This window comes from Brassica oleracea, chromosome C3 (genome assembly GCF_000695525.1).
Source record: "Brassica oleracea var. oleracea cultivar TO1000 chromosome C3, BOL, whole genome shotgun sequence".
NCBI classification, from domain to species: Eukaryota; Viridiplantae; Streptophyta; class Magnoliopsida; order Brassicales; family Brassicaceae; genus Brassica; species Brassica oleracea.
In genome coordinates, this window is record NC_027750.1 from 588,400 (window position 1) to 612,663 (window position 24,264).

The 24,264-nt window shown below is 40.3% G+C and overlaps 3 protein-coding genes across 3 annotated transcripts; 1 reads left to right on the top strand and 2 right to left on the bottom strand.

Annotated features, from left to right (window-relative positions):
* The first annotated feature begins 935 nt into the window (after positions 1-935).
* On the top strand, positions 936-3,667 carry LOC106334493. The gene is made up of 11 exons (XM_013772781.1): positions 936-1,201; positions 1,598-1,969; positions 2,065-2,225; positions 2,319-2,392; positions 2,460-2,514; positions 2,599-2,673; positions 2,769-2,842; positions 2,919-2,967; positions 3,069-3,153; positions 3,247-3,303; positions 3,399-3,667. Exons 2-11 carry the CDS (start codon positions 1,600-1,602, stop codon positions 3,452-3,454), a joined length of 1,056 nt encoding a protein of 351 aa, XP_013628235.1. The 5' UTR covers positions 936-1,201; positions 1,598-1,599; the 3' UTR covers positions 3,455-3,667.
* Positions 3,668-3,743: 76 nt separating this feature from the next.
* LOC106334492 (cell division control protein 48 homolog E) lies at positions 3,744-6,941 on the bottom strand. The gene is made up of 4 exons (XM_013772780.1): positions 6,829-6,941; positions 6,565-6,727; positions 6,004-6,232; positions 3,744-5,932 (listed from the first exon to the last, which is right to left on the bottom strand). The coding sequence occupies exons 1-4, from the start codon at positions 6,855-6,857 to the stop codon at positions 3,921-3,923; spliced, it is 2,433 nt and encodes an 810-aa protein (XP_013628234.1). The 5' UTR covers positions 6,858-6,941; the 3' UTR covers positions 3,744-3,920.
* A 941-nt stretch (positions 6,942-7,882) lies between these two features.
* Positions 7,883-8,657, bottom strand: LOC106334494 (acylphosphatase). Its single transcript, XM_013772782.1, has 2 exons — positions 8,360-8,657; positions 7,883-8,247 (listed from the first exon to the last, which is right to left on the bottom strand). The coding sequence occupies exons 1-2, from the start codon at positions 8,633-8,635 to the stop codon at positions 7,981-7,983; spliced, it is 543 nt and encodes a 180-aa protein (XP_013628236.1). The 5' UTR covers positions 8,636-8,657; the 3' UTR covers positions 7,883-7,980.
* Between the last annotated feature and the right edge of the window lie 15,607 nt (positions 8,658-24,264).

Genomic DNA, 24,264 nt, shown 5'->3' on the forward strand with positions numbered 1-24,264 from the left:
AAATTTATTTAATATATTTAATTAAAATAAATAGATAGAAAAATATATCTAAGATTATAATTTCAAATATATACATGCATATTCTTAAATATAATTTTTATGTTTAATTAAATCAAATTTATATTAAAATATTGATACGAAAAAAAATTTACAATATTAATAAAATTTTATTTTAAAATATAATTTATATTTATATGTTAAAAAATATTTTAAATTTTTTTACTACGTCTATTTCTTTTCAATTGCATATTCCCGGTGGATATGATTGGGGAAAATTCAAACTATGCATTGGCCTATTTAAGAAAATTTCAACAGACAAACCTAGCACTTTAAATTAACTACTACTATTGCATTTGCATGCTAATCCTTCCTTTAATGCTCCTTAACTATACGTTGATCTTCTTGGGATTTGGTAAAAAGCCGAAAATATTGCCAATGAACAGAAACCCATGACTATTCATGACTATCAATGCAGGATAAAAGACACAAGTAACATTTTACACGTAAATAACACCATAAATGCATTGGTTCAACTTTAATTCGGTCCGTAATCAGAAAAATAAATTATAATCAAAACTAGATACTGCACTCCCTGATTTTTTAATAAATCAAAGATTTTGGTACATTTCTATTGTAATTTTCCCTTACATCAATGTAATTAACTATACTTATTTTTCTTTAGTAGACCTCTTTGGAAAACGTTAATTGTAGTCTACACAAGAAACAAAATAGTACACCACTTAAGAATAAAATAAAGAAAAAGAATCTTAAAGACTGAAGAAAAATAATTAACTATAATTAATTAAACCTTGACCGTCCCTTTTAATCATCCAACGGCTAACGCTTCTCGTGACCAAAGAGTTAAAAAAAATCCCAGAAATTCATATAAATATTGTGGCATTTTGCGCGTTTCCTCATTTTATTTTTAATTTTCTGAGTTTCACGAATCCAAAAAGAAAAAAAAAAAGCTAAGAACTTTAATTTTTATTCGAATCATTCCCGATCCTTTTTCTGGGCTCATCATCTTCCTCAAAAATTCAATCTTTATAGAAGAGAAAAGATCGTAAAAGAAACCCATTTGAATTATGTTTGATTCCAACCCAAAGTCTCAACCTTTACTCCCCAAATCCTAAATTTTTTTTTACTACTTGTAGTAAAAAATTAGTTCCGTCTTCAAGTTGCAGAGATTAGCAAGTGAAAGGTAAGAAGCTTTCTTCATCTCTTGATCTATCTTCTCTATACAAAACCATTTCTCTTTTATCAGATCTAGGTCTTATGTTCCATTTTTACCTGATTGGTTTCTGATTCAAAGTGGAAAGCTTTTAGTTTTCTAATTTTGGATTTAGACTTTTAGTTGATGTATCTAGTTTAAGTAAATAGTGTAGGGAACACGGAGTTGATTTGGAGTCTTTGCATTGCAATTCTCTAGAGTCACATTTCCTCTTTGTTGAAAAGTCTCTGTTGTTCTTTGTGACGTCTCCCATGGTTTTACGCAACTTCTAACGGTCAACCATTCAATGATTCTAGAGTGTTATTTAAGTTTTTTGAAGAATTTTATGTTTATTGATGAAAATCTTTCAACTTTTATTTTGAGCAGAGATGGTGTCACATGAAGAGAACACAAGTATAGTGGAATGGTTTCTTGGTCCTAATCCATTCACCTATCCTCCTTATGGCGTTGAGATGATTCATGACGAAGAAGAAGCTTATCATCATCATCATCAGACTGGTGAGTATTACAGAGAGTATGAAGAAGATCATCGTAGTAGCAGCGATGTAGATAATGATGAGATCATTGCAAGAACTCTCCAAGACGATTTTTTGCAGCTTCAAATCGCAGAGGAAAATAATAACGGTTATTCGCAGCAACAACAACAACAACAACATCAAGAAGGTTATACTAACAACTATAACAATAACAATAACGAATATGGCTGGAACGAGCAACCAGCTTTGGAGTACTCTACAGGTTATTCATTGGTTTATGCTTTTGTTTTTTTTCATTTATGTTTATGTTTTGGAGATTGGATTAACAAAATGAATTTTGTCTATTTGATGGTGTAGAATGGGTAGGGAATGATAATGAGCAAGGCTGTGATTCGCCAAATGTATTTTCTTGTTCAAGCCCGAGTGACACGGATGAGTATGTGTACTCGTGGGAGTCGGATCAGTGTGAGGCTGATGGTGAATTTGGGAGGAGGTTGAATCAGATGGTTCCTATTCCTGTAAGTATTCAATACAATATTTTTAAACTTTTTGTCAATAACTTTGACAAATCTTGTGATTATATATATATATATATATATATATATATGTAGTATGTGCCTAAAATAAACGGAGAGATACCACCCGAAGAAGAAGCAGTTTCAGATCATGAAAGACTTCGGAATAGGTATTGTAATATAATTTGTTCCAGGCTATATAAATAAAACCATTTCCTGATTCCCATTTTGTTTCAGGTTAGAGTTGTTTGACTTCGCTGAGGTCAAAGTTCCAGGAGATGGTAATTGCCAGGTACTTTTGATATTCATCTCCATAAGGCAGAATCATTCTGGAAGAACTAGATTTTACTGATTATTTTTCGTCTTTTTGTTACAGTTCCGTGCTTTAGCTGATCAACTATACAAAACCGCCGATCGTCATAAATATGTTAGACGACAAATAGTCAAGCAGGTTTGATGATCTCTCTGCTAATACTCATGAGTCTTTAGAAGCTTTCGCAAATTCATATGAACTAATTTCTTGCAACTTTTGAACTGTTGGTTTAGCTCAAAGCTAGTCCAGAGTCTTATGAAGGATATGTGCCTATGAAATTCTCTGATTATCTAAGGAAGATGTCTCGGTAAGTATCTTCTTTACCATAACCACATTTCCTGATATCGGTTTCTTTAAAGGCTTAGTATTCAAATTTGAAACAGGAGCGGCGAGTGGGGAGATCATGTTACATTACAGGCAGCTGCAGATGTGGTATACCTTCCTCAAACTTATGAAAACACACATAGTGATCTTATATTTTTTTCATTATTTGGTAGTTAAACAATTTTTTGGTGAAAACTTTGAATCTGTAGTATCAGGTGAAGATAGTAGTGCTAACATCATTCAAGAATACATGTTATATCGAAATTCTTCCTACCTCTCAAGAATCCAAAGGAGGTAAAAAGAGTTTTAGCTCACTATGCTTTTCTGCTTTGTCTGTTTCTGAACGTTGTTAATAAAATGATATGTTATTTTGCTTGCTCAATGCAGTAATCTTCTTGAGCTTTTGGGCAGAGGTTCATTACAATTCCATCTACTTGAACAGAGGTAAGTCTCGCAAACCTTAACTCATTCTACAGACTCTGTTTCTTCCTTTTTCCTCTTTTTCATCTTCTTCTTCCTTTGTATATGTGGTGTTTCAGATACATCTACAACAGAGCTACAGAGGAGGAAAAAGTGGTGGCGTTTTGGAAACTAGATAGATCATGGATCATATCATCACTGGCTATATTAATATTTATTGACTTGAGAGAGAGAGAGAGATGAGAGAGAATGAACAAAGCTCATAGCTTCAAAGTCTTACAATAATGTTTACTTTCTTTTTTAAAAAGAAAGGGTTCAATGTTAAACAAATCTAAATAAAAAAAAGCTCAACATTTTGGTCTTGTGAAAGCAATTGTAATTTCTAATCTCATTAAAGTTCTCACTTTACGACTATGTTTTGCTCTCACCATAACTGCTTACTTCAAAATTTAAATAAATAAACATTGAGAAGCAAAATAAGCTGATAAAAAAAAAGTATCGTGAAAGAGAAATAACATCGCAATAATATCACATAACAAGCCCGAAGGAGTGTTCTCTGTATCACTCTCGACATCACTCATTCAGTACGCAACTTTTAAACTTAGAAAGAAAAAAAACAACTACATTGAGGAACCATAATCTTAACTGTAGAGATCATCATCATCTGCAGCAGCCCCTGAAGTAGCAAAGGGATCAGCAGCTGCACCACCAGTAGTACGTCCAGCAGCCGCGGTTGGATCAAACCTGAACTCACTCCCAATCCCTCTCGACTGCTGCAGCGTCTGAGCAAAAGCCTGGTACTTGCGAATATCAGCATCACTCACACTCCTCCTCGCATACTTCATCGACTCCTCGAAATGAGCAGCTCTAATCTCCGCCACCTCATCATCCACCAAATCTTCCTCCATAGCCTCCGGATTCTCCCCCCTCCTACGCTCCCTCTCGATATCCTTCTCGATGTTCTCTCTAATAGCGTACTTGCACGCCCTCTGGCAAATCTCAGTGATGTCAGCGCCGCTGAACCCCTGAGTGTACTTAGCGAGGGCCCTCACGTCAACGTCTTTAGCAACGGGAGACTTCCTCAAACACGCCTTGAAGATGCTGAGACGCGAATCCTCATCGGGGAGAGGAATGTAGATGAGCTGGTCCAATCTTCCCGGTCGGAGAAGAGCCGGATCTATAATGTCAGGTCTGTTCGTCGCTCCAATGATGAAGACAGTCTTCTTGGCGTTCATCCCATCCATCTCCGTCAAAAGCTGGTTCAAAACTCTATCCGCCGCGCCTCCCGCGTCCCCCACGCTGCTTCCTCTCTGAGTAGCGATGGAGTCCAGCTCGTCGAAGAAGAGAACGCAAGGAGCGGACTGACGCGCCTTGTCGAAGATCTCACGGACGTTGGCTTCACTCTCTCCAAACCACATGGTGAGAAGCTCAGGTCCCTTGACGCTGATGAAGTTCGCTTGACACTCGTTCGCTATGGCTTTCGCTAAGAGCGTTTTCCCACATCCAGGTGGACCGTAGAAGAGCACTCCCTTCGATGGAGACATCCCAAACTTCTCAAACTTCTCTGGATGCTCCACAGGGTACTGAACAGTCTCCTGCAGCTCTCTCTTAACATTCTCAAGCCCTCCAATATCCTCCCAGGAGACGTTTGGAACCTCCACGACGGTTTCACGGAGTGCAGACGGGTTGCTGTTCCCAAGAGCGGTGTGGAAGTGTTCATTAGACACCGCCATGGAGTTGAGAATCTCCGCGTCGATAGACTCATCCTCCAAGTCAATCACATCCATCTTCTCTCTGATACACTGAAGAGCAGCTTCAGTGCACAGAGCCGCAAGATCAGAGCCGACGTATCCGTGCGTGTCCTTGGAGATTCTTTCAAGATCAACATCTTCAGCTAGCTTCATGTTCTTGGTGTGGATCCTAAGAACCTCAAGACGCCCAATCTCATCAGGAACACCGATGTCAATCTCCCTGTCGAACCTCCCAAACCTCCTCAACGCCGGATCAATACTATTAGGACGGTTGGTAGCTCCCATGACGATAACATGCGCACGTGACTTCAGTCCATCCATAAGGGTAAGCAACTGAGAGACGATCCTCCGTTCAACCTCACCGTTAGTCTTGTCCCTCTTAGGCGCAATGGAGTCAATCTCATCGATGAATATAATCGAAGGAGCGTTCTTCTCCGCCTCCTCAAACGCCTTCCTCAGATTACTCTCGCTCTCGCCCGCCATCTTGGACATGATCTCAGGCCCATTAATACAAAAGAAGAACGCTCCCGTTTCGTTAGCCACTGCGCGAGCGATGAGAGTCTTTCCTGAACCAGGAGGTCCGTAGAGGAGGATCCCTTTCGGTGGCTTCACGCCGATCGACTTGAAGAGCTGCGGATGCCTTAAAGGAAGCTCAACGAGCTCTCTTATCTGAGCCATCTGTTTCCTGACGCCGCCAACGTCGTCGTAACCGACTTCGTCTAGCCTCTCCTCGTCCTCCCTCTTGATTGGTTCGCCCTCGCAGAATATCTCAGTGTCTGGAGCGACTACACAGTACTCTGCTGGATCGGTTTCGATGACTTTGAACTCCACGCTCCTCATCCCTCCTCGGACTAGGAAGAGATCGCCCTTCCTCACCGGACGGTACGCCTCCAAGAAGTAAGCTGTTCATTATATATAAGATTACATTAAGAGCTTATAAGACATGATCTTTTAAAGGTTCAAGCTAACTTACGTTTGAGGTAAGCGTCGAAGAGGTTTCCGGTGACTCCTTCGACGGTGTCATCAACGGGCAAGATGTGGACACGTGTTCCGTATTTGACGTCAGGGCATTGGTGAATGGAGACGACGTCTCCGAGTCTGACCCTCAAGTTGGACCTCACGACCTTGTTCATTCTGATCTTAGGCTCCTCGCAGGAGTCATCAGCAAGGGCGATGCATATAGTGTCCTTCCTCTTCTTACCCTGCAAGTCCATAAGCAGACCCCAAGTAAGAAACCACCAAGATGACAAATCAGCTCTAATGACAGGACAAGCTTACGTGTCAATCAAACAAAACAAATCACAAAGGCTTGTTTCATAGCAATTAAACTCAAGATTCAATCTTCTCTAGCATATCACAACTTAGTACTCAATGGGAGATTGGAAAAAACAAACTTTCATGATAATAACAAGTAATATCCAGATGTCAATCAACTAGTGGAGACAAAAACAAATCAAATTCAAGATTCAATCTTCTGGCATAGTATAAACTTAGTACTTAATCAGAGTTTAAGATAAGAAAAAAAGGGGGAAACCTTGATGAGAATTGTATCGCCACGGAAGAGTTGGAGCTTCTCCATGGCGTTGGGGTGGAGAGAGACGACGGAGTTGTCATCGTTGATGGCTTCGTCGACAACAAGTCGGTTTGGAGACTTCTTCCTCTCGAGGATAGCTGTGCTGAAGTCCTTCTTCGATTTCCTGTAAACAACAAAAAAAAAAAAAAACAGAGCTTAGAGAAGAGATCAAACTCAAAGATCGAAACTTTATGATGGGAGATCTGAGGGGGAGGGGGAGCTTACGAGTCGGAAGATTCAGGTTTGCTTGACATGATGATGATTGCTGAAATTGAGCAGAGAGTTTTGGCAGAAAGTAGCGAGCTTTTGTTTCTAGAGAGATCGATCAGAAGCTTAGCACAAGTCGTTTATTTATATATCTCTTTGGATAAGTTGCGGACTTTTTTTTTTCCCTTTTTTATGATAGGTTAACCCCTACTGTTTACATTTATCCGAAAACATTCCCATACGTTTTAATTTTGTTACAATAACCCCCTTTGTTCTTTGAAATCAATTTATTATAATGATTTAAAACTAACTTATCTATCATTTAAATAAAATTTCATCGTGAATAACAACTATTTTTTTAGATAATGAAAAAATTATTATAGTTTGAAGAATTTTTAAACTCAAATTGTAGCATGGCAAATGTGTAAGTGTAGTAGATACATGTATTTAGAGAAAGTATGGGGCGAAATTGAAGATAATAAATAATAGAGAGGTGGGATAACGCTTTTTCCTTTTTTTTTTTTGGTTCTCGTGATAACCAACTCAAGAAAGGAATATAGAAAGTCTAGTTAGAGGTCTCAAGCAAGCAAGTAACACGTGTTTTAAACTACGCACCGTTTGTGGTCCTCCTTGACATAAAACGCTCTGTCGTTTAACAACTTTGAGCTGATCATTGGACTAGCTCTCTGCATGTGGGCAGCTCTGACTTTCCTTGGAAAGTTTCTCAGACTCCGATGATAACAGGTTTTGCCATCATCATTCTTTTAGAAATCTCTCTGTTGTGCATCATTGTTAATCAAATAACGTTGTACGTGGATTCGTTTATCTAGTTAATAGTTTGGCTTATTATTATTGACTGAGAATGTTTTTACATTCATGAATCGTCGTATTCTAGAGATGTTCCGAGAGTCCTACATTTAAACCAAGTGTTTCGCTTAATACATACAAGCAGCCAGTCTCACAGTCGTGTACAAGCAGAGACCTTACACATACCTTTTACTATTTAGTCTTTACTATTATAAGAATGAATTTCTGCTTCAGCAAATAAACACACGAGCTTTAGAGAGCAAAATTGATCAAAGACGCATAGATATATAAATGGCACGTGTTACATCTTTATTATCCATAACCATTGCTAACATTCAAGGGAACCCACTCCCTCTCTCTTTCTCAGACAGTTGATCTGTATTCAAAACCTGTTCCTGGTTCTTCACTGGAAGGGAAAGCCTCCAATCCAGTAACCATGGCTGCAGGAGGGCCACGGCGACACCTCTGCTGCATCTCTTCCACGGCTTCAGTTGGTCCAGAGAAGAGCGCTTCCACCGAACCGTCTCTGCGGTTCCTAACCCATCCCTTGAGCCCGAGCTGCTCAGCATTCTCAACCGTCCAGTTCCTGTAACAAACTCCCTGCACTCTTCCCTTTATCACCATCCTCACCTGCACACAACAACGATTCATATCACCAGAGAATCAAACACAATCCGATGGCCTAAAACAACTATAGACTCAAAAAGATCTCAACTTTAGTAACAATTCTAAAGAAAGTCACCGTTTTTGAAGAATCGGATTGCTGGGGAGCTCCAGATTCAGCCTGAGATGACATGGAGGATAGAGGAGGAGACGAGCGAAGGCGAAGAAGAGGACGACGATGAACGATGGAGATGCAACGACGACGAAGCGGAAGAACAGGAGGATGAAGGAGAAGAAGGGAGAGGCTTCGAGGATTATGGGTGGTTCTCGACACTGAAGCAGATACGTGTGGAAGCTTCCCGAGACTCAGGAATCGGATTCGATTTCCGACATTTGAGGCCATTTGTGTTAGCATTTGGATTTGTCCGAACCTGTTCTGTTATTTCCTTAACGACTTCGGTTATGTCTAATTGTCCGGTTCGGTCTGATCATGTCGGCTCACAATGAATTTCATTTCAAACCCATTCTGAATGCCCGGCCCATATTCTCTCGGTAGTGGATAAAGAAATTATTAGTTTCAATTTCAGCGAAAAATAAAGAAGAAAATATATTATGTAATAGCAGACATGACTATTCAACATGTAAAATAGTTAAACCTATAGAAAACTGAAAATATTAAATGGAATATTAAAGTCAGCCTAACATTGAATAACGTTTTAAATTCAAAGTGTTTGACAACTTACAGAAACTAATGGAATAGTCAAAATTAGATTCAATTTTTTTTAGAGAAATAGTCAGAGTTCAAATAAACGTTTCTTGGACTATAGTGGCTTCCCTCGTGTAACGGAGAGGACTGCTTTGTTTTGTCAACTAAAAAGGATTATAAATGGATAAGAAATAGTTGGAACAATCGTAAATTACTCCCCATTTAACAAAAAAAAAAATCAATAAACTGATTAGTTAATGCGTGAGCCTACAAGGTGGAAACATGGTTGCACGTGTGGATGCGCGACCAAGTAATTATGGAAAAGTCAGATTGTCCATGAAATATACTTCTTCCCTTTTTTTCGTATATTCCAAATTATACGACATTGAAAATTTATTAACACGATCAATAATAATATTTCTTTTATTTTATTATTGGTTGATTTATGGTTAGGTAAATAATTAATGATGTTTTGTTTAAAAATATAAAAAATTAATAATGTTTTAATCTATGTACACAATTCTAAAACGATTTATATTAAAAAAACGGAGGGAGTACTATACAAAATAAGCTTGATTAGCAATACAAGCTGTTTATATTTCTTTTCAAGATTGTTGACATGGTAATATCAGACTGGGTTTGAGTTTCCCTTATATCTCATTTGTAACCCGGCTTAAGAGCTACATGATGCATGTACTGGTGTTAATTCCAGTTGATCGTATGGTACCATGTGGATACAGAACATCCACACTATAAATAAGGATTTAAGTATTTGTGATGTTTTTAGATTCTTCTAATTTTGGATCTAGAAAGTTCATGTATTTACACATAATTTAAACTTTAATGGACTGTTTGTACATATAAAAACATATACTTTTTTTTTTTTTTTTTTTTTTTTTTTTTAATAATGCCTCTTGAAGCTTGATTCCTTTGTCACGCTTGAAATCTGTCAAACCAAACCGACAAGTATGAAATGGTTTCAGCAGATTGGTGAGATGGTGTTCTACAAAGTTGATCCTCTCTGTCCAATGAGTAAAGCTTTGCTCTCAGTTGCAGAAATATGTCCTTCACAAGTAACGATGTCGGTCTAGAGATGTTGGAATGCAGCCTTGAGTTTCTCTCTTTCCAAATATAGTAAACTGCTGCTTGAAAAATGATCTTGATGACTTCTCTGAATTTTCCTTCGGCAGGACCTGCAGTAATCCAAGGTACTATCCCCTCCATAGAAGTATTTGGGTATTGGATACGACTTCTTGCAAACAATCTGTTCCACACATCATTAGAATAGTCACACTCGAAAAAGAGATGTGTAGTTGATTCATTCATGTGACCACATAGAAGACATGATGCTGGAACATTTATTCCCCACGCTATCAGCTTGTCTCTTGTTTTCATTCTGTCCCACACTAGCAGCCATGTAATGAAAGCATGTTTAGGGATTCTCTTTTTAAACCAGACCGCTTTGTACCAGGGGACTAGAGCAGGATCCGGGTGAAGAGAATGCCAGAGCTTCGATGCTGAAAACATAGATGGAGGATCATTTACTGAGTTCCTCCATAGAAAGTAATCCTCTTCGGGGGAATTTATGTCTGGCGGCTGAGAGGGGAGTGAAGCCCGTAAAGATAACAAAGTTGGGCTCCTGCTTCTTGACGAAGACCATCCTCCCATCATAACTGCCGTGAAAACACTGGCTTCAGCGGGGATTCCAGAGACCATAGGACCATTTAGTCCCGTAACGTCAATAAGCGCACCACGGTGGGTCCAATTATCAAACCAGAAAGATGCAGTTCTTCCTGAATTAACATGGCAAAGGATAAAAAGTCTTGCTATAGAGCGCAGATTCATCAAGCTTCTCCAAATCCAACTGCCCATACTTGAGAAATCTGAGACCCAGAAGATCCTGTCTTGAATGTAGTTTCGCTTTACCCAAGCTACCCAGAGTGAATCGGTTCCAGCAAAGAGTTTCCATAAGAGCTTTACTCCATAGACATTGTTTAGACCCAAAAGCCTTTTCAATCCCAAACCTCCACTTTTCTTTGATATACACACTGTCGCCCAAGAAAACTTTGCTCCCCTTGCAGACGTGTACCCTCCTGACCAGAGGAAAGCATTTAAAATTTGCTCAAGGAAATGCAGACACCCTTTTGAGAGTGGAAAGACTGATGCCCAGAATCTGATAATGCTGTATAGAACAGATTATATTAACTCCAGACGACCAGCGAAGGATAGGTGACGAGCAGTCCAAGAGCTCACTCTTGATTTGATCTTATCAATCAACGGTTGGTAGTCACATCGTTTTAGCCTGTTCGGAGAGAGGGGAAGGCCAAGGTACTTTACGGGAAGAGAACCTTGAGATATACCAAAATCAGCAGCAAGGGCAGAGGCTGTCGCACGATTATTCCCATCAATAAAAACAGAAATTTTTCTCAAATTTAGACCTAATCCTGAGTTTCTCTGAAACTCCTTGAGAACATCAAGAATTCCTCGCATCGAGGGTGCTAAACCATCAAAGAAAATAAGGACATCATCTGCGAAGCTTAGGTGAGACACTAGAGGGTCATTGCAGGCAGGGTGAGCTCCAATTCTACCTTCCAGTGTGGCTTTGTCTAATTCTTTTGAAAGAATGTCCATAGCCAAGACAAACAAGGATGATGAGATGGGATCTCCTTGGCGAAGCCCTTTCTGTCCCGGAAAGAATCCAGCTAATTCTCCATTGATAGCCACTGAGTAGTAAGGCGTAGTGATGCATGTTTTGATCCACTGTATAAATAAGGGTGGGAGCTCAAAGGCTGAGAGGATGTTGATGATAAACTCCCATTCGATGCTATCAAATGCCTTTGTTATGTCCACTTGCAGACACCCTCGAGATACCCTGCCATTCTTGTTGAAATCCGCTACCAATTCAGAGGCTAGAAGGACATTATCACTTAATTCTCTACCCTTCACAAAACCAGCTTGATTTCTTTGTACTGCAAACTCTGTTATAAGCTTGAGTCGAGAAGCCAAGATTTTTTAGATAACTTTATAGACTGTGTTGCAGAGAGATACCGGTCTGAAATCTGTTAACGATGAAGCTCCCGATATCTTTGGAATCAAAGAGAGCACCATTGTATTCGTTTGACGTGGCAGGGAAGAGGTGTGAAAAAAATCTTTTACAGCAGCAGTCAAGTCTTTTCCAACCAAATCCCAAGATGAAGTAAAGAATTCCACTGAGAACCCATCAGGTCCCGGTGCCTTACAGTTAGGCAGCGAGAAAACCACACTCTTGATCTCCTCGTCAGTTGGTATAGCGACCATTGTCTCTTCTTTGGTACGATCAAAGCGATAAGGGTGCAGAGATCTGATATAAGTTCCTGAGTACGGTGTGACCGCCTGATTTGATCTCCCCTGAAGGTAAGAGTAGAAATGGATTGCCAAGTTTTTTATTTCTTGGTTTTCAAACACCATTCTATTGTCTGAATCAGTTAGAAAATGGATCAAGTTGCGGGAGAGGTTGGATTTTACCGACTTGTGAAAGAAGCCCGTATTCATATCACCTTTAGAGATCAATCTGACTCGAGATTTCATTTGAAAGAAGTTTTGCTCAGCCGTCGAAAGAATAAGCCATAAGTCCCTCGCTTGTCTTTCCTCCTGAAACAGCAGCTGTGATGGCGAGCTTAACATCTGAATTTGGATACTCTGAAGTTTCTCAAAAGCTTCCTTAGTCCTTTTCTCAATACCGCTGAACCGAGTTCTATTGATGCCTTTACAACAACTCTTTGCTGCTGTAAGTCTCTGGTACAGAGAAATCATTGGAGAGGAGGGTATTATAGGAGAATTCCAAGCATTTTCCAGCAGACGAGCATAATCAGGATGAGTGGTAAAGAAGGGGAAGAATGTAAATCTAGTGTTCCTTCTTGCAACTTCATTTGAGATGGTGACAAGACACGGAGAATGATCTGAAGAGCCCGGAGGATCAAATAGAGCCATAGAATTTGGGAATTTATCAATCCAAGCCTCGTTTACCAGCGCACGGTCTAGCTTCCTAGACTTGGGGTTTGACGGACTTTTGTTAGACCAAGTGAGGGGGCATCCTCTGAAAGATAAGTCAAAAATTTCGCTTTCCTGTAGACAATCCTGAAAATCAGTGATACCTCCCACGTCAATAGGCGACGGATACAAGGAGTAGACTTCCGAAGTATCAAGAACTTGGTTGAAATCTCCGAGAACTATCCATGGTGAATTCTTTATTAGAGGCATTGCAGATAATTGGCATATAGAGTTCCAGAGAGGAACCCTATGACTGCGCTCATTATAGGCATAGACAAAGCCAACAGTAACAGATTCACCAGATGAAGGGTCAAAAATTCCACAGACCATGATTTGAGATGTCTTCAAATAGACCATTACCGATAAAAGAGGATTCCAGATCAAGACGATTCTTCCGTTTTCTGCTTCTGAGCTATGGTTTGAGTCGTAGCTCCATCCAGGAAAGGTAGAGGTCATCAGAGCATCAATAGTTTCTTGCTTCACATGAGTTTCTAAAAAAGCACCAAACATAGGGCGATTTAGGTGTATCCACCTTTGAACATCCGGTTTTCTAATATCGCCATTAAGGCCTCTAATATTCCAACAAAAACACTTCATAAGAAGGACAAAAAGTTGTTTCCAAGCACCTAGGCTCGGGAAGTTTGTGACGACTCAGGTGTAGTCTCCACAGATCCAACGAACGGAATATTTGAAGGGCCAGATAATCGAAAACGTAGAGGCGGGTCGGGATCGTCATCATCAAAGGTACACAGTTTCAAATAGGTTTGGCGTTGATTCCTTCTGAAATGTCTTTTCTCATTCATCTTAGCGAAAGGAGGGATGTCCGCAGCATTAGCAGCTAAACGATTCCTGATTATTTGCTGTGCAGTAGAAATCAATTCTTCCTCAGAATCAAACTGAGCCGAGGTTACCGATCTAGTGACTGAAGATGACGAAACATTACTTAAGTTTCTCTTTGGGGGAGAGCACCTGTTTATCACAGGAATCCATTCCTTAGACCCCTTTGCTGCAGAGGAAGAACTGAAGCGAGGAGAAGGCAGGCTAGAGGAGCGCCGTAGTGACTTTCCTGTGGAATCTTTTCCTGTCGAAACTGCAACATTAACTGATCCATTTCGGGGTGAGATAGGCCGTGGGGTTGCTTCTCGATCAGAAGCTACATGAGACTTGGACTTAGCCGCTGAAGGTGAGGCATGAAACTCTCTCGCCTTGCCATAATTCGCTTGTGGATTCTTTTTTGAGGTTTGAGAAAGTGGTTTAGTAAGACGATCTGGGCAGCGTAGCTCCGAATGACCGAACTCCCGGCAAGTCTTACACTTATGAGGCAAGTTTAGATATTCCACAGAGACATTGATAGAGGTTCCCAGTTTGTCAACTACTTTAACCATAGGAGCTCTCTTCCCCTCGAGCTTGAGAATCACTTTAAGCTTAACGACACCGTTCGAGTAAGGTCTTAGCTTTGGAAATTCCGATTGGACTGGAAAACTGACACCAGTAGCAATAGTGCTAAAGCCCTCGAGTGACCAGAGCTCGGGAGGAACCCTACGGAAAAGAACCCAAACAGGAGCGTGTTCCAGCTTCATTGGAGCTAGATTGATGCCTGGAGTCCATTTTGAGATAGAGAAAGCACAATGGCCTGAGTGCCAGAAACCCACTTCCAGAACCCAATTCCTTGTAACTTCACAAGGTATGAAAATCAGGTAGACATTTTTTGAATGATGTCTAACCCTAATCCTCCCATGCTTTCCCCAGATTGGGTCGAGGTCTGCGAATATTTTTGAAGGAGATGGGGCAGTTCCATGAAATTGAGCAACTAAGTATCCATTCCAAGCTGGAGAGGAGCGAAAAACAACTGTTTCTGGAGCTTTGACGATAGGGTTTCCATCCTCACCGTAAGTCGGAGAAACCATCTTTTTTAAATTATGAGTCGAAGATTTCAGCTTCGAGACCCAGAGTGCCGGAGAAGGCGAAATAGTAAGGTCAGATGAAAGCTTCGTAGCAACCGCCGTCGCCAGAGTTGAATCGATGGGGTCTTTTAGCGGAGCCGGGGGAGCTTCCGGATGGAGACAGAACGGGGAGATATCAGAGAACCGAGAAGAGGTCAGATCCAGATCTCGATTTACCAGACAAGGGTCTGGAGGCCAAGGCGGGTCGGACAAGGGAGGAGCCCTAGAAGAGACGCAATCCATGAGGACCGGAAGGGGGTGAGAGTTCTCAGTAACGGCAAGTGGCACCGTCACCGGCGACGCCGAGTGTGGATGACCTTTCAACTTTGATCAACATATACTCTCTTTGTTTCATTATAAGTGTCGTTTTAGGTTTCGGCATACGGATTAAGGAAACAATTAATTTTATACATTTCCTATAAAAAAAACACTATTACCTATACACCTAACCATATTTCAACCAATAGACAAAAAATTTTTGCATAAAATTAATAAATTTTGCATTGAAAATCGAAAACGACACTTATTTTATAACGAAAAAAATTCTCTAAAACCACACTTAATATGAAACAGAGTGAGTAACAAATATAAAATTAATTAAAGTGTAGTGATAGTGCAAAGGGGTCGGTTTTTTTTTATTCACCGGATTCAGATCACTCTTAATACAAAGTTTTACTCTTTGAAGTAGAATTTTCAAAGTTGATTTCTCACATCTATAAACAAATATAAACCTAAAACCCTAAATTTCAGGTCTATCAAAAAAAAAAAGTACAACCAAATGACCAATCCTATTAAAATTAAGTAAAATTCAATCTTAGGATACGTTATGGATACTAAAACCACAATAATGAAAGATGTAAAAACAAATCAGAGCAAAATATGGGAAAGGGAAGGGGATATACATTTGTCTACAACTACAAAATAAGACATATTTCGCAATTATATATTCCAGCTGTACAAGTGGACCCTACAAGTGGGGAAGCTTTACAAAGCGACATAAAGATTGCCATGTCGGCCTGACGTGGATGGGTCCCACTAGTTATAGCATGTCAACATAAAACCCCACACCATTAATCATACAACATGGGAGCTCATTCATGCTCATTCTCTTATATAATAATCATAACATAACCACACATATATATGCATATAATCAGTGTAGAAGTTTTGCGAACGGTATCTACTTTAGTTACCATGTTGATACTTGATAATAGGATGTTTATTAGGAACTACGAAAAAATTCTACTTTAATTACCATGTTGATACTTGATAATAGGATGTTTATTAGGAACTACGAAAAAATTAGTAAGCAAATAGTATGTACAGTGGTAACTGTCTGTCACATTCAAAGCTGAGTCAGAAACTCGTGGCATGTTAGTTCATGGGTTTACCTTACTTGTCGTGGTCATCATGATATCACTATATATATTATAATGTCGCTGAAGGATCTTCTTTATTAAATTGCAATCATGAGTTCATATGTTTTTTTTTTTTTTTTGTTAACCGTAGAGATCCGACGACCGAGTTTATGTGTTGGGTTAAGTTTCCGCATCAGCAAATTTTTGGAGGAAGTTCAGTATACAATTTTTGTTCATATGTCATCTTTTGGTGGAGCTCACACTGAACCTTCAGATAGAACTATTCGAGATTAACGTGTTCTCAAATCAAAATTTGGAACAATCATGCATGCAATAAATTCATTAGTACATTTAATCTCATCTATATTAGATAGAGGTTTTTTTTTTTTCTTTTTTGACGGCAAACGGCTATTCTATTACTCAAACTTGAGGTGGCCTGGGGAGCCAGACCGGAATAGAACAACCAATAAAACATAAGGATCTATGAAAAGAACGTGCATTCTTAGCTAGCGAATCCGCAATCTCATTCTGCATCCTTGGAAAGTAGCTGATCTTGAAGTCTGAAAAACACAACCGAAGAGTTTAAATGATCTCCAGCTCTGTTGAGAAGGTGGGCCAATCTTGTGGTTGTTCTAACATCGCAATCAGGTCCTTGCAGTCCGTCCCAAACCTCTGACAGTACGAGTGATGTATCATGCTCTCCATTGCCCACTGTAGCGCTTCCAGTTCCGAGTGTAACGCTGTCTCCCTCCTCTGCAAGTTCCTTGATCCCATGAGTTGTATCTTCCCCATTGTATCCTTCCAAACCCATCCCATTCCACTGAATTGAGCTGTAGAGGTCCATGAACCATCCACCATACAAATATCACCCAAGCTTAAGGCTTGTGTTTCTTCATTAGTCTGTACCTGTGGCGATACCAGTTCAGCGTCTCTTGCGTTGTACCAAGCTTGGCATTCACTCTCTGCATACCTGACTAGTTCTAGTGGATCTCTATTTATGCCTCTAAACAACTTATCATTTCTAGCTTTCCATATGTACCAAATTATCCAAGGATAAGGATCTCTATCGTCTTCTGGTTCCAGAATACCATTTTTTCTCCAAAAAAGATAGTCCATATTAGCGTAAATACTTGGCTGTCCTGATATTAATTGCCATATAAGATGGCAGATCTTTTGTGGCGCTTTTACCTTCCAAGCAAAGGCTTGGAGTTTTGTAATGCTGGGTTGTAGAACTTCTAAATCCTCCTCATCCCTCATCAAGTTTGTAGCAACCCAATACCCCGATTTAACAGTATACTGTCCATTCTTTGAGTAGTTCCAGCAAAATGTATCACGTCGATGGGTAGGGCTTATGGCCAAACTCAGGATCAGCGGAATATCTTCTTGAGCTATATATTGTTCCAGTAAACGAACATCCCATTCCTTTGTAGCTGGATTGATAAGACTGCTTACGATCATCTTTGGGTTCACTGCTGGAGCCCGGGACCGAGCTGGTCTAGCTGGCGTCGAAGGGATCCAAAGGTCCTCCCACACATTAATTTCATACCCTGAGTGCACCTTACTTCTGATGCCCAAAAGTAATAGCTTCCTCGCTGCAGTCATACTTGTCCATACATACGATGGGGTATCTGATGTGCCCATTCGCAACGGCGAACTGAGACGATAATATCTCCCCCGAAGAACTCTCGCTGCTAATGAGTCAGGAAATTGCACAAGTCGCCAAAGCTGTTTAGCTAAAAGAGCTAGATTAAATTCATGGATCATGCGGAACCCAATTCCCCCTCCTCTCTAGGCGCACACATCTTTTCCCATTTTGCCCAATGGATTCCTCTTTTTGGAGGGTTCGAGCTCCACCAGAATTGTGCAATGGCACTCGCAAGATTCTCACAAATCTCCAAAGGAAGAAGAAAGGTGGACATGACATAGGTCGGAAGAGCTAACAATATCGATTTAATCAACACCTCCTTTCCTCTCTTCGATAATCATCTACCAGTCCAGCCATTCACCCTATGTAGGAGCTTCTCCTTTAAAAAAACAAATAATTTGCACTTTGATCCACAAATATCCTCTGGGATTCCTAGATATGAGCCCATCTCGCCTTCGTTTTGTATACCAAGAGTATTCTTGATTTGCTGCCTATCATTCGCTGGAACCCTTTTACCAAAGAGTAATGAGGATTTGTCAAAATTAATGCGTTGGCCTGATGCTTTCTCATATTTCCTTACTACTTTCATAACTTCTTCACATTCACGGGGCTCCGCCTTACAGAAGAAAAAGCTATCATAAGCAAAAAGAAGGTGAGATACCGAGGGGCAAACGCGAGCGGCTCGCATCCTCGTTATTTTCCCTTGATTCTCTGCTTGATTGAGAAGGCTAACGAGCGCTTCCGTGCATAGAATAAATTTGAAAGGAGACAAAGGATCTCCTTGGCGTAAACCTCTCTCAGGAACAATGTTTCCCCTTGGTTCTCCATTCATGAGGACTTTATACTTGACCGAAGTGATGCATCTCATAATCCAGTCAATCCACATTTCTGCAAAACCCATCTTTCTCATAACTGCCTCAATGAATGACCACTCCATCCTATCATATGCTTTGCTCATATCTGTTTTTATGGCCATCCGTTTAACCCGTCCTCCTGTTTTAGTTCTCAAAGCGTGGAACATCTCCTGAGCTATCATGATATTATCCGTATTCTGTCTCCCAGCTACGAAGGCTGACTGGGTCTCTGATATTCTATGTGGAAGAACCTTCTTTAATCTTTGGCATAAGACCTTAGAAATTATCTTGTAGCTGACATTACATAGACTGGTAGGTCTAAATTTAGTCAGCTCATTCGGTTTTGTCGTCTTAGGGATTAAGCAGATATTCGTATCATTAAGGCCATGTGCCATTGTCCCTTCGAAAAGGAATTGATTAAGCATACGAGTTAAATCATCTTTGACAATATCCCAAAACTTATGGTAAAAGAGTGCTGTCATTCCATCTGGTCCTGGAGCTTTTTCCGGATGCATAGCGAACAACTCCAATTTAACCTCCCATTCAGTTACTGGGGCTGTAAGCTCGGCATTTATCATCCCATTAATAGTTGTCGAAACCTTTGATAGCGCCTCAGCTATATCCTCTGGGTTAGACGATTCAAATATTTGCCTAAAATAGCTAGTAGCAATGGCTACTAATCCCTCCTCATCCTCCACCAAATTTCCATTTTCATCAAGGAGTTGCGTTATCCTATTCTTTGCTCTCCTTTGCTTCACCAGTGCATGGAAATATTTTGAGTTCCTATCACCTTCCCTTAACCAGAGGACCCTATTTTTCTGTCTCCAAAACATCTCTTTTACCTTAAGAGCAGTAGATAGCTCCTTCAGAGCCTCCGATATTTCCTCTGAAGTAGCATCATCCTTCGAATACAGCCCCTCCACCTTCTCTTTGAGTTCCTCGACTAGCTTTTCCTAATTCACATTGTTTTCTCTCCTCCATTGATTCAAAGCTTTCCTACAGCTAGCTATATGCTCCATTATATTCGCTTCGGGAGGCAGGTCCTCTGATTTCCAGCCCTCCAGAATGACTTTCCTTAGCTTCTCATTATCCAGCCAAGGCTTATCAAATTTAAATTTTTTCTTGTTCCTGACTGGCTTTGTGAGAATATCCGCAAGGATCGGACGATGATCTGATCCCCACAGCCTAAGGTACTTTGTCGCTGTATGAGGAAACTTTTCATGCCAATCTTCATTACCCACTGCTCTATCCAATCTGCATCTAACAGTTGTTCCTCCTGATCTTTTCCCAACCCATGAAAGCTTATTCCCAGTAAATGGAAATTCCAGCATTCCACAGTGGCTTAGCTTCTGCTTAAAAGGCAAGAAGAAACCATCGGAACGCTTTCTTCCTCCCTCTTTCTCACTGTGATCAGTTATTTCATTAAAATCACCTATCATGAACCAAGGTCCATTTCGTGTGGTTGAGAAACGCGTAAGACGTTCCCATACTTGTTCCCTACGCTCTAATACAGGGTCTCCATAAACAAACGTCATAAAGACTTTTATTCCATCAATGACTGCTTCGATGTCAATCATTCTGTTATTTGAAAATAAAACATTAACTTGAAATTCATCCATAAACAAAAGAGATAAACCTCCGCTAAGAGCAAGTGGCTCAACGGTAAACAAATGATCAAATCCTAAGTCGGCCTGAATGTTTTGCAACAGTAGACTCCTGTTCTTCGTCTCAGAAAGAAACACAAGTCCTGGGTGATGCTTCCGACACATCTCCGTAAGGCGGCGAACTGTGAGGTCGTTTCCAATCCCTCGATAGTTCCAACTGAGTGTCCTCATTGATAACGGTGGGATGAGTTTTTGGACCTCATCGAACCATCACCTTTGGACCCGTTTGACTCCTTTTTGGAACCTGACCGGTATCGTCTCGACTTGTCAACTCTCTCTGATGCAAGTGAACCAGAACGAGCCATTCTTTTACTTGGAGAACCCTGACGGAGGATTTTAAACTTTCGGCTTGAGCTACCCAACGGGGCACTTCTCCTGACGCCGAGTCTCTTGTGCTTCACCTTCTTTTTCTCATCCACATTAGCAAGATCAGCGTTCGATAGCTCATCTCCTTCCATCTCCATGAGCTCATCTCCCAAAAGATCATCCTCATTAACATCATTATCCATTAATCCGCTGTCCTGTTGATCCACAAGGTCCATATCACGTAAAGCTCCAATAATCTGATCATCCATGGGGCCTTTTGCTTGTGGAGAGAACGCGAGAATCCTTCCATCTGCAATGTCGTCAACCCTGCTCCGAACCGTCACGTTTTCTGTAGATCTCAATCGTGACGGAGTGACAGTTGCACTAGCCAGCTTCCTAGTACCAGCTGTGTCCTCTTTCTTTCCCTCACTACTCGAAAGGTCATTACCCAAGTTCAAAGGCTCCTGAGGTCCCGCACCTAAGAATTGTTCATATGGAACAATCTCATTCTTCTTGTCAGCCGCACCACTACCATTCAGCTCAGAGTCTGTTGTGTTAATGAGTTTTGGTTTAACTCGCCACGATCGTCCTTCATTGCGATCATAAGGCCCTGTACGAGCACGTCCACCACCATACCTGTCGCTCCTCCTGGACTCATCTTTGCGCCTGATAATCCTATCAGCATAACTTCTATCACTTCGATCCTTCCCCCATGATCGGGAGTATTTGTTATTACTCTCACGTAGCCTATTACGCAGGTCCGGCCTTATCTCATACTCGTGAGAGTTGCTAGAATACATCTCCCTTTTCATCAGCGAAGGCTGATGATGGTTACGGTCACTACCTTGAATATCACGAGCACCTTGACGAGCTGGTAACTGCATGCGTGTGAAAACATCTGGTCGTTCCAGTGAGGGTTGTATGACTTCGATGGAGGGACAATACCCTTTCTCATGTGAGAGCATGCCACAAGTGGTGCAATGCTTGAAGAGCTTATCATATTTAATCTCTATCGTGACCTCATCTCCTTCATATTCAACCTTTCAGGAGAACTTCAAAGGCCGTCGTGAGTCGGCATCAATAAGCATACGTCCTTCTGTGAGCTTAATAGTATCAACATGACCAATTCAGCGACCTTTCTTTAGGTTCGTGTCTGTCCACAGATGGAGAGGGAACCCGATCAACTGTACCCAAAACGAAATAATCCACGGGTAGTCGTCATGAACGATTGGCTCCCAACGAACCAACACGAACATACAAAAGTTATAATGGAATGGCCCTTTTGCCATGACGTAGTTAAGATCCTCCACGTTTGAGAAGTTGAACAAAAACTTCCCATTCCCTAGATCATTAGCCGTGATTCTCTCTGCCAGGCCCCATTGTACAGGCATCGTCTGAAGTAACTTCTCGACGTTCTGCTTCTTCGGGTTTAAAACCTTCCCGATCAAGGTCAAGCCAAGCTCCTTAATGGCAAATGAATCATCTCGATCCACCAACTTGATTGGCGCGTCATCATCTTCATATAAGATCCCCTTGCCTTTGATATCCGCATGATGCGCCGACTTCATACGAAACGATGACCCCATGTTAAGGGGAATGACCTACCGTCTCTACGGTCTTGGTCGGAGACTCAACAAAGACTGAGTGTTGAAATATCACCGCTTAAGATCTCAGCAAAGACTGAGATTTGACAGGAGCACCACTGAAAGTAGGCCTGGGCATTTCGGGTATCAGTTCGGTTCGGTTCGGGTATTTTGGGTTTTGGGTAGTTCAGATAGGGGCTAGAGGATCTTCTCGTTCTGCCTCTCAAACTCTTGCATGATTTTCTGCAGAGAAGGCAGGTTCATCTGCCTGTTCATTTGCCCCATTGCTTTAGTCACACCTTTCATTGCCTCTCCCATTGCTTGTGTTGATTTCAGTTTGGATAATTTGGATAAAATATTGGTTATTTAAGGTAAAATATCGGTTATTTAAGGTAAAATATCAAATAATTAGGATGATTTAGATAAAATTTTTGGATATTTCGGATTACTTTGGATATTTCGGATAAAACTATCCGGATAGTTTCGGATACTTTCGGGTAGTTTGGATACTTTATAATAATTTAGTTATCCTCAACTATTTTCAAATACTTTTAATAGAATTTTAAATTAAAAATATATATTTAGTGATGTTATATGTATATATAATTAATATTTTTATATATTCGGATACCCGTTTGGTTCTCGGTTCGATTCCGGTTCGGTTCGGTTATTTCGGATATAAAAATATAGGAACCGTTCGGGTATTTGTGGGTATTGGTCCGGTTCCGGTTCCGGTTTCGGGTATTTCGGTTCGGTTTCGGTTCGGTTCTTCGGTTCCAGTTATTTTGCCCAGGCCTAACTGAAAGAGTACTGACCGTATGGTAGAGATCGATCGAGCGCACCAAAGAGTGTATTGACATATACGATCAGGGATTAAGGTGTGTTTCTTGGGGAATACGTCAGTAAGCTTTCTCCTCCTTTGCTACGAATCCAAAGAGACCACAAGGAGTGTGGATAGTCTCCCTTGTGCCACAGAGGAAGCTGTCAGGAATGTGTTGGGACTGGATCGCCGTCGAAATCAACCAGATTTGGAAATCGCCATCTCTGTCGCCGGAAGCCCTATTAGATAGAGGTTTAGATGGTGCATATCTGTATGACTGTATTATATATATGATATTCTGAAAAATGTTTGTCCGTCCAAACAAATTAGATTACGCAGCTAATTATTTCTTTTTATGATTTTTTATTTATTTTGCAAACAAGCACTGTATATATTCAAATATGCATACCTTCTCATTTTACTTATTTGTCTTTTCGCTCTTTGCTGTGTGGGTCAGTGACAAGAAAACAACATTTTATACTATTTAAGAAATTTTGATAAAATATGTATAAACTAAATTAAAGCTGTGTAATCTAAAACCAATTTTTGCAGTTTAATAAAATTAATTTTAATAATTTAGTAATTTGCAGGATTCAAAAATACAGAAAATCTCTACTGGCATATGAAATAGCATGAACTTTCTCATCTTAAAAGCATTATCGGCACACGTAAACGTGATCATTCGTCGGTCCAGCTTAATTACGTGGGTTTTGTCATACGTATATTTTGCATGGTTAATTAAGTTGTATATATATAATCATATCATAAACTAAGGAAAATTTACATCAATAGTCGGTGTTTGATCTATGATAATCCCAAACTGAAGAAATATATATAATTGTATTCGAGGGAAATAATAAGTTGAAGGCATGGCTATTAGCTTAATCTGCCCCCTCTAACTTTGGATGAGAGTGAAAGGAACCAACAATTCTATTCATGAAGGGACCGATGACATTTCATTCGTTCCTACCTCATTATAATTTATAATCTCTTTATCATTTTCTGGTCATGCAATGCTGGAAGATTCTAGACTATCTCGAACGAGTGTTTTTGCAATAGACAAACATGAAAATATAAAATAGAAACAATGAAATATGCTATATATATATATCTAAATATTATAATATTATGTATAT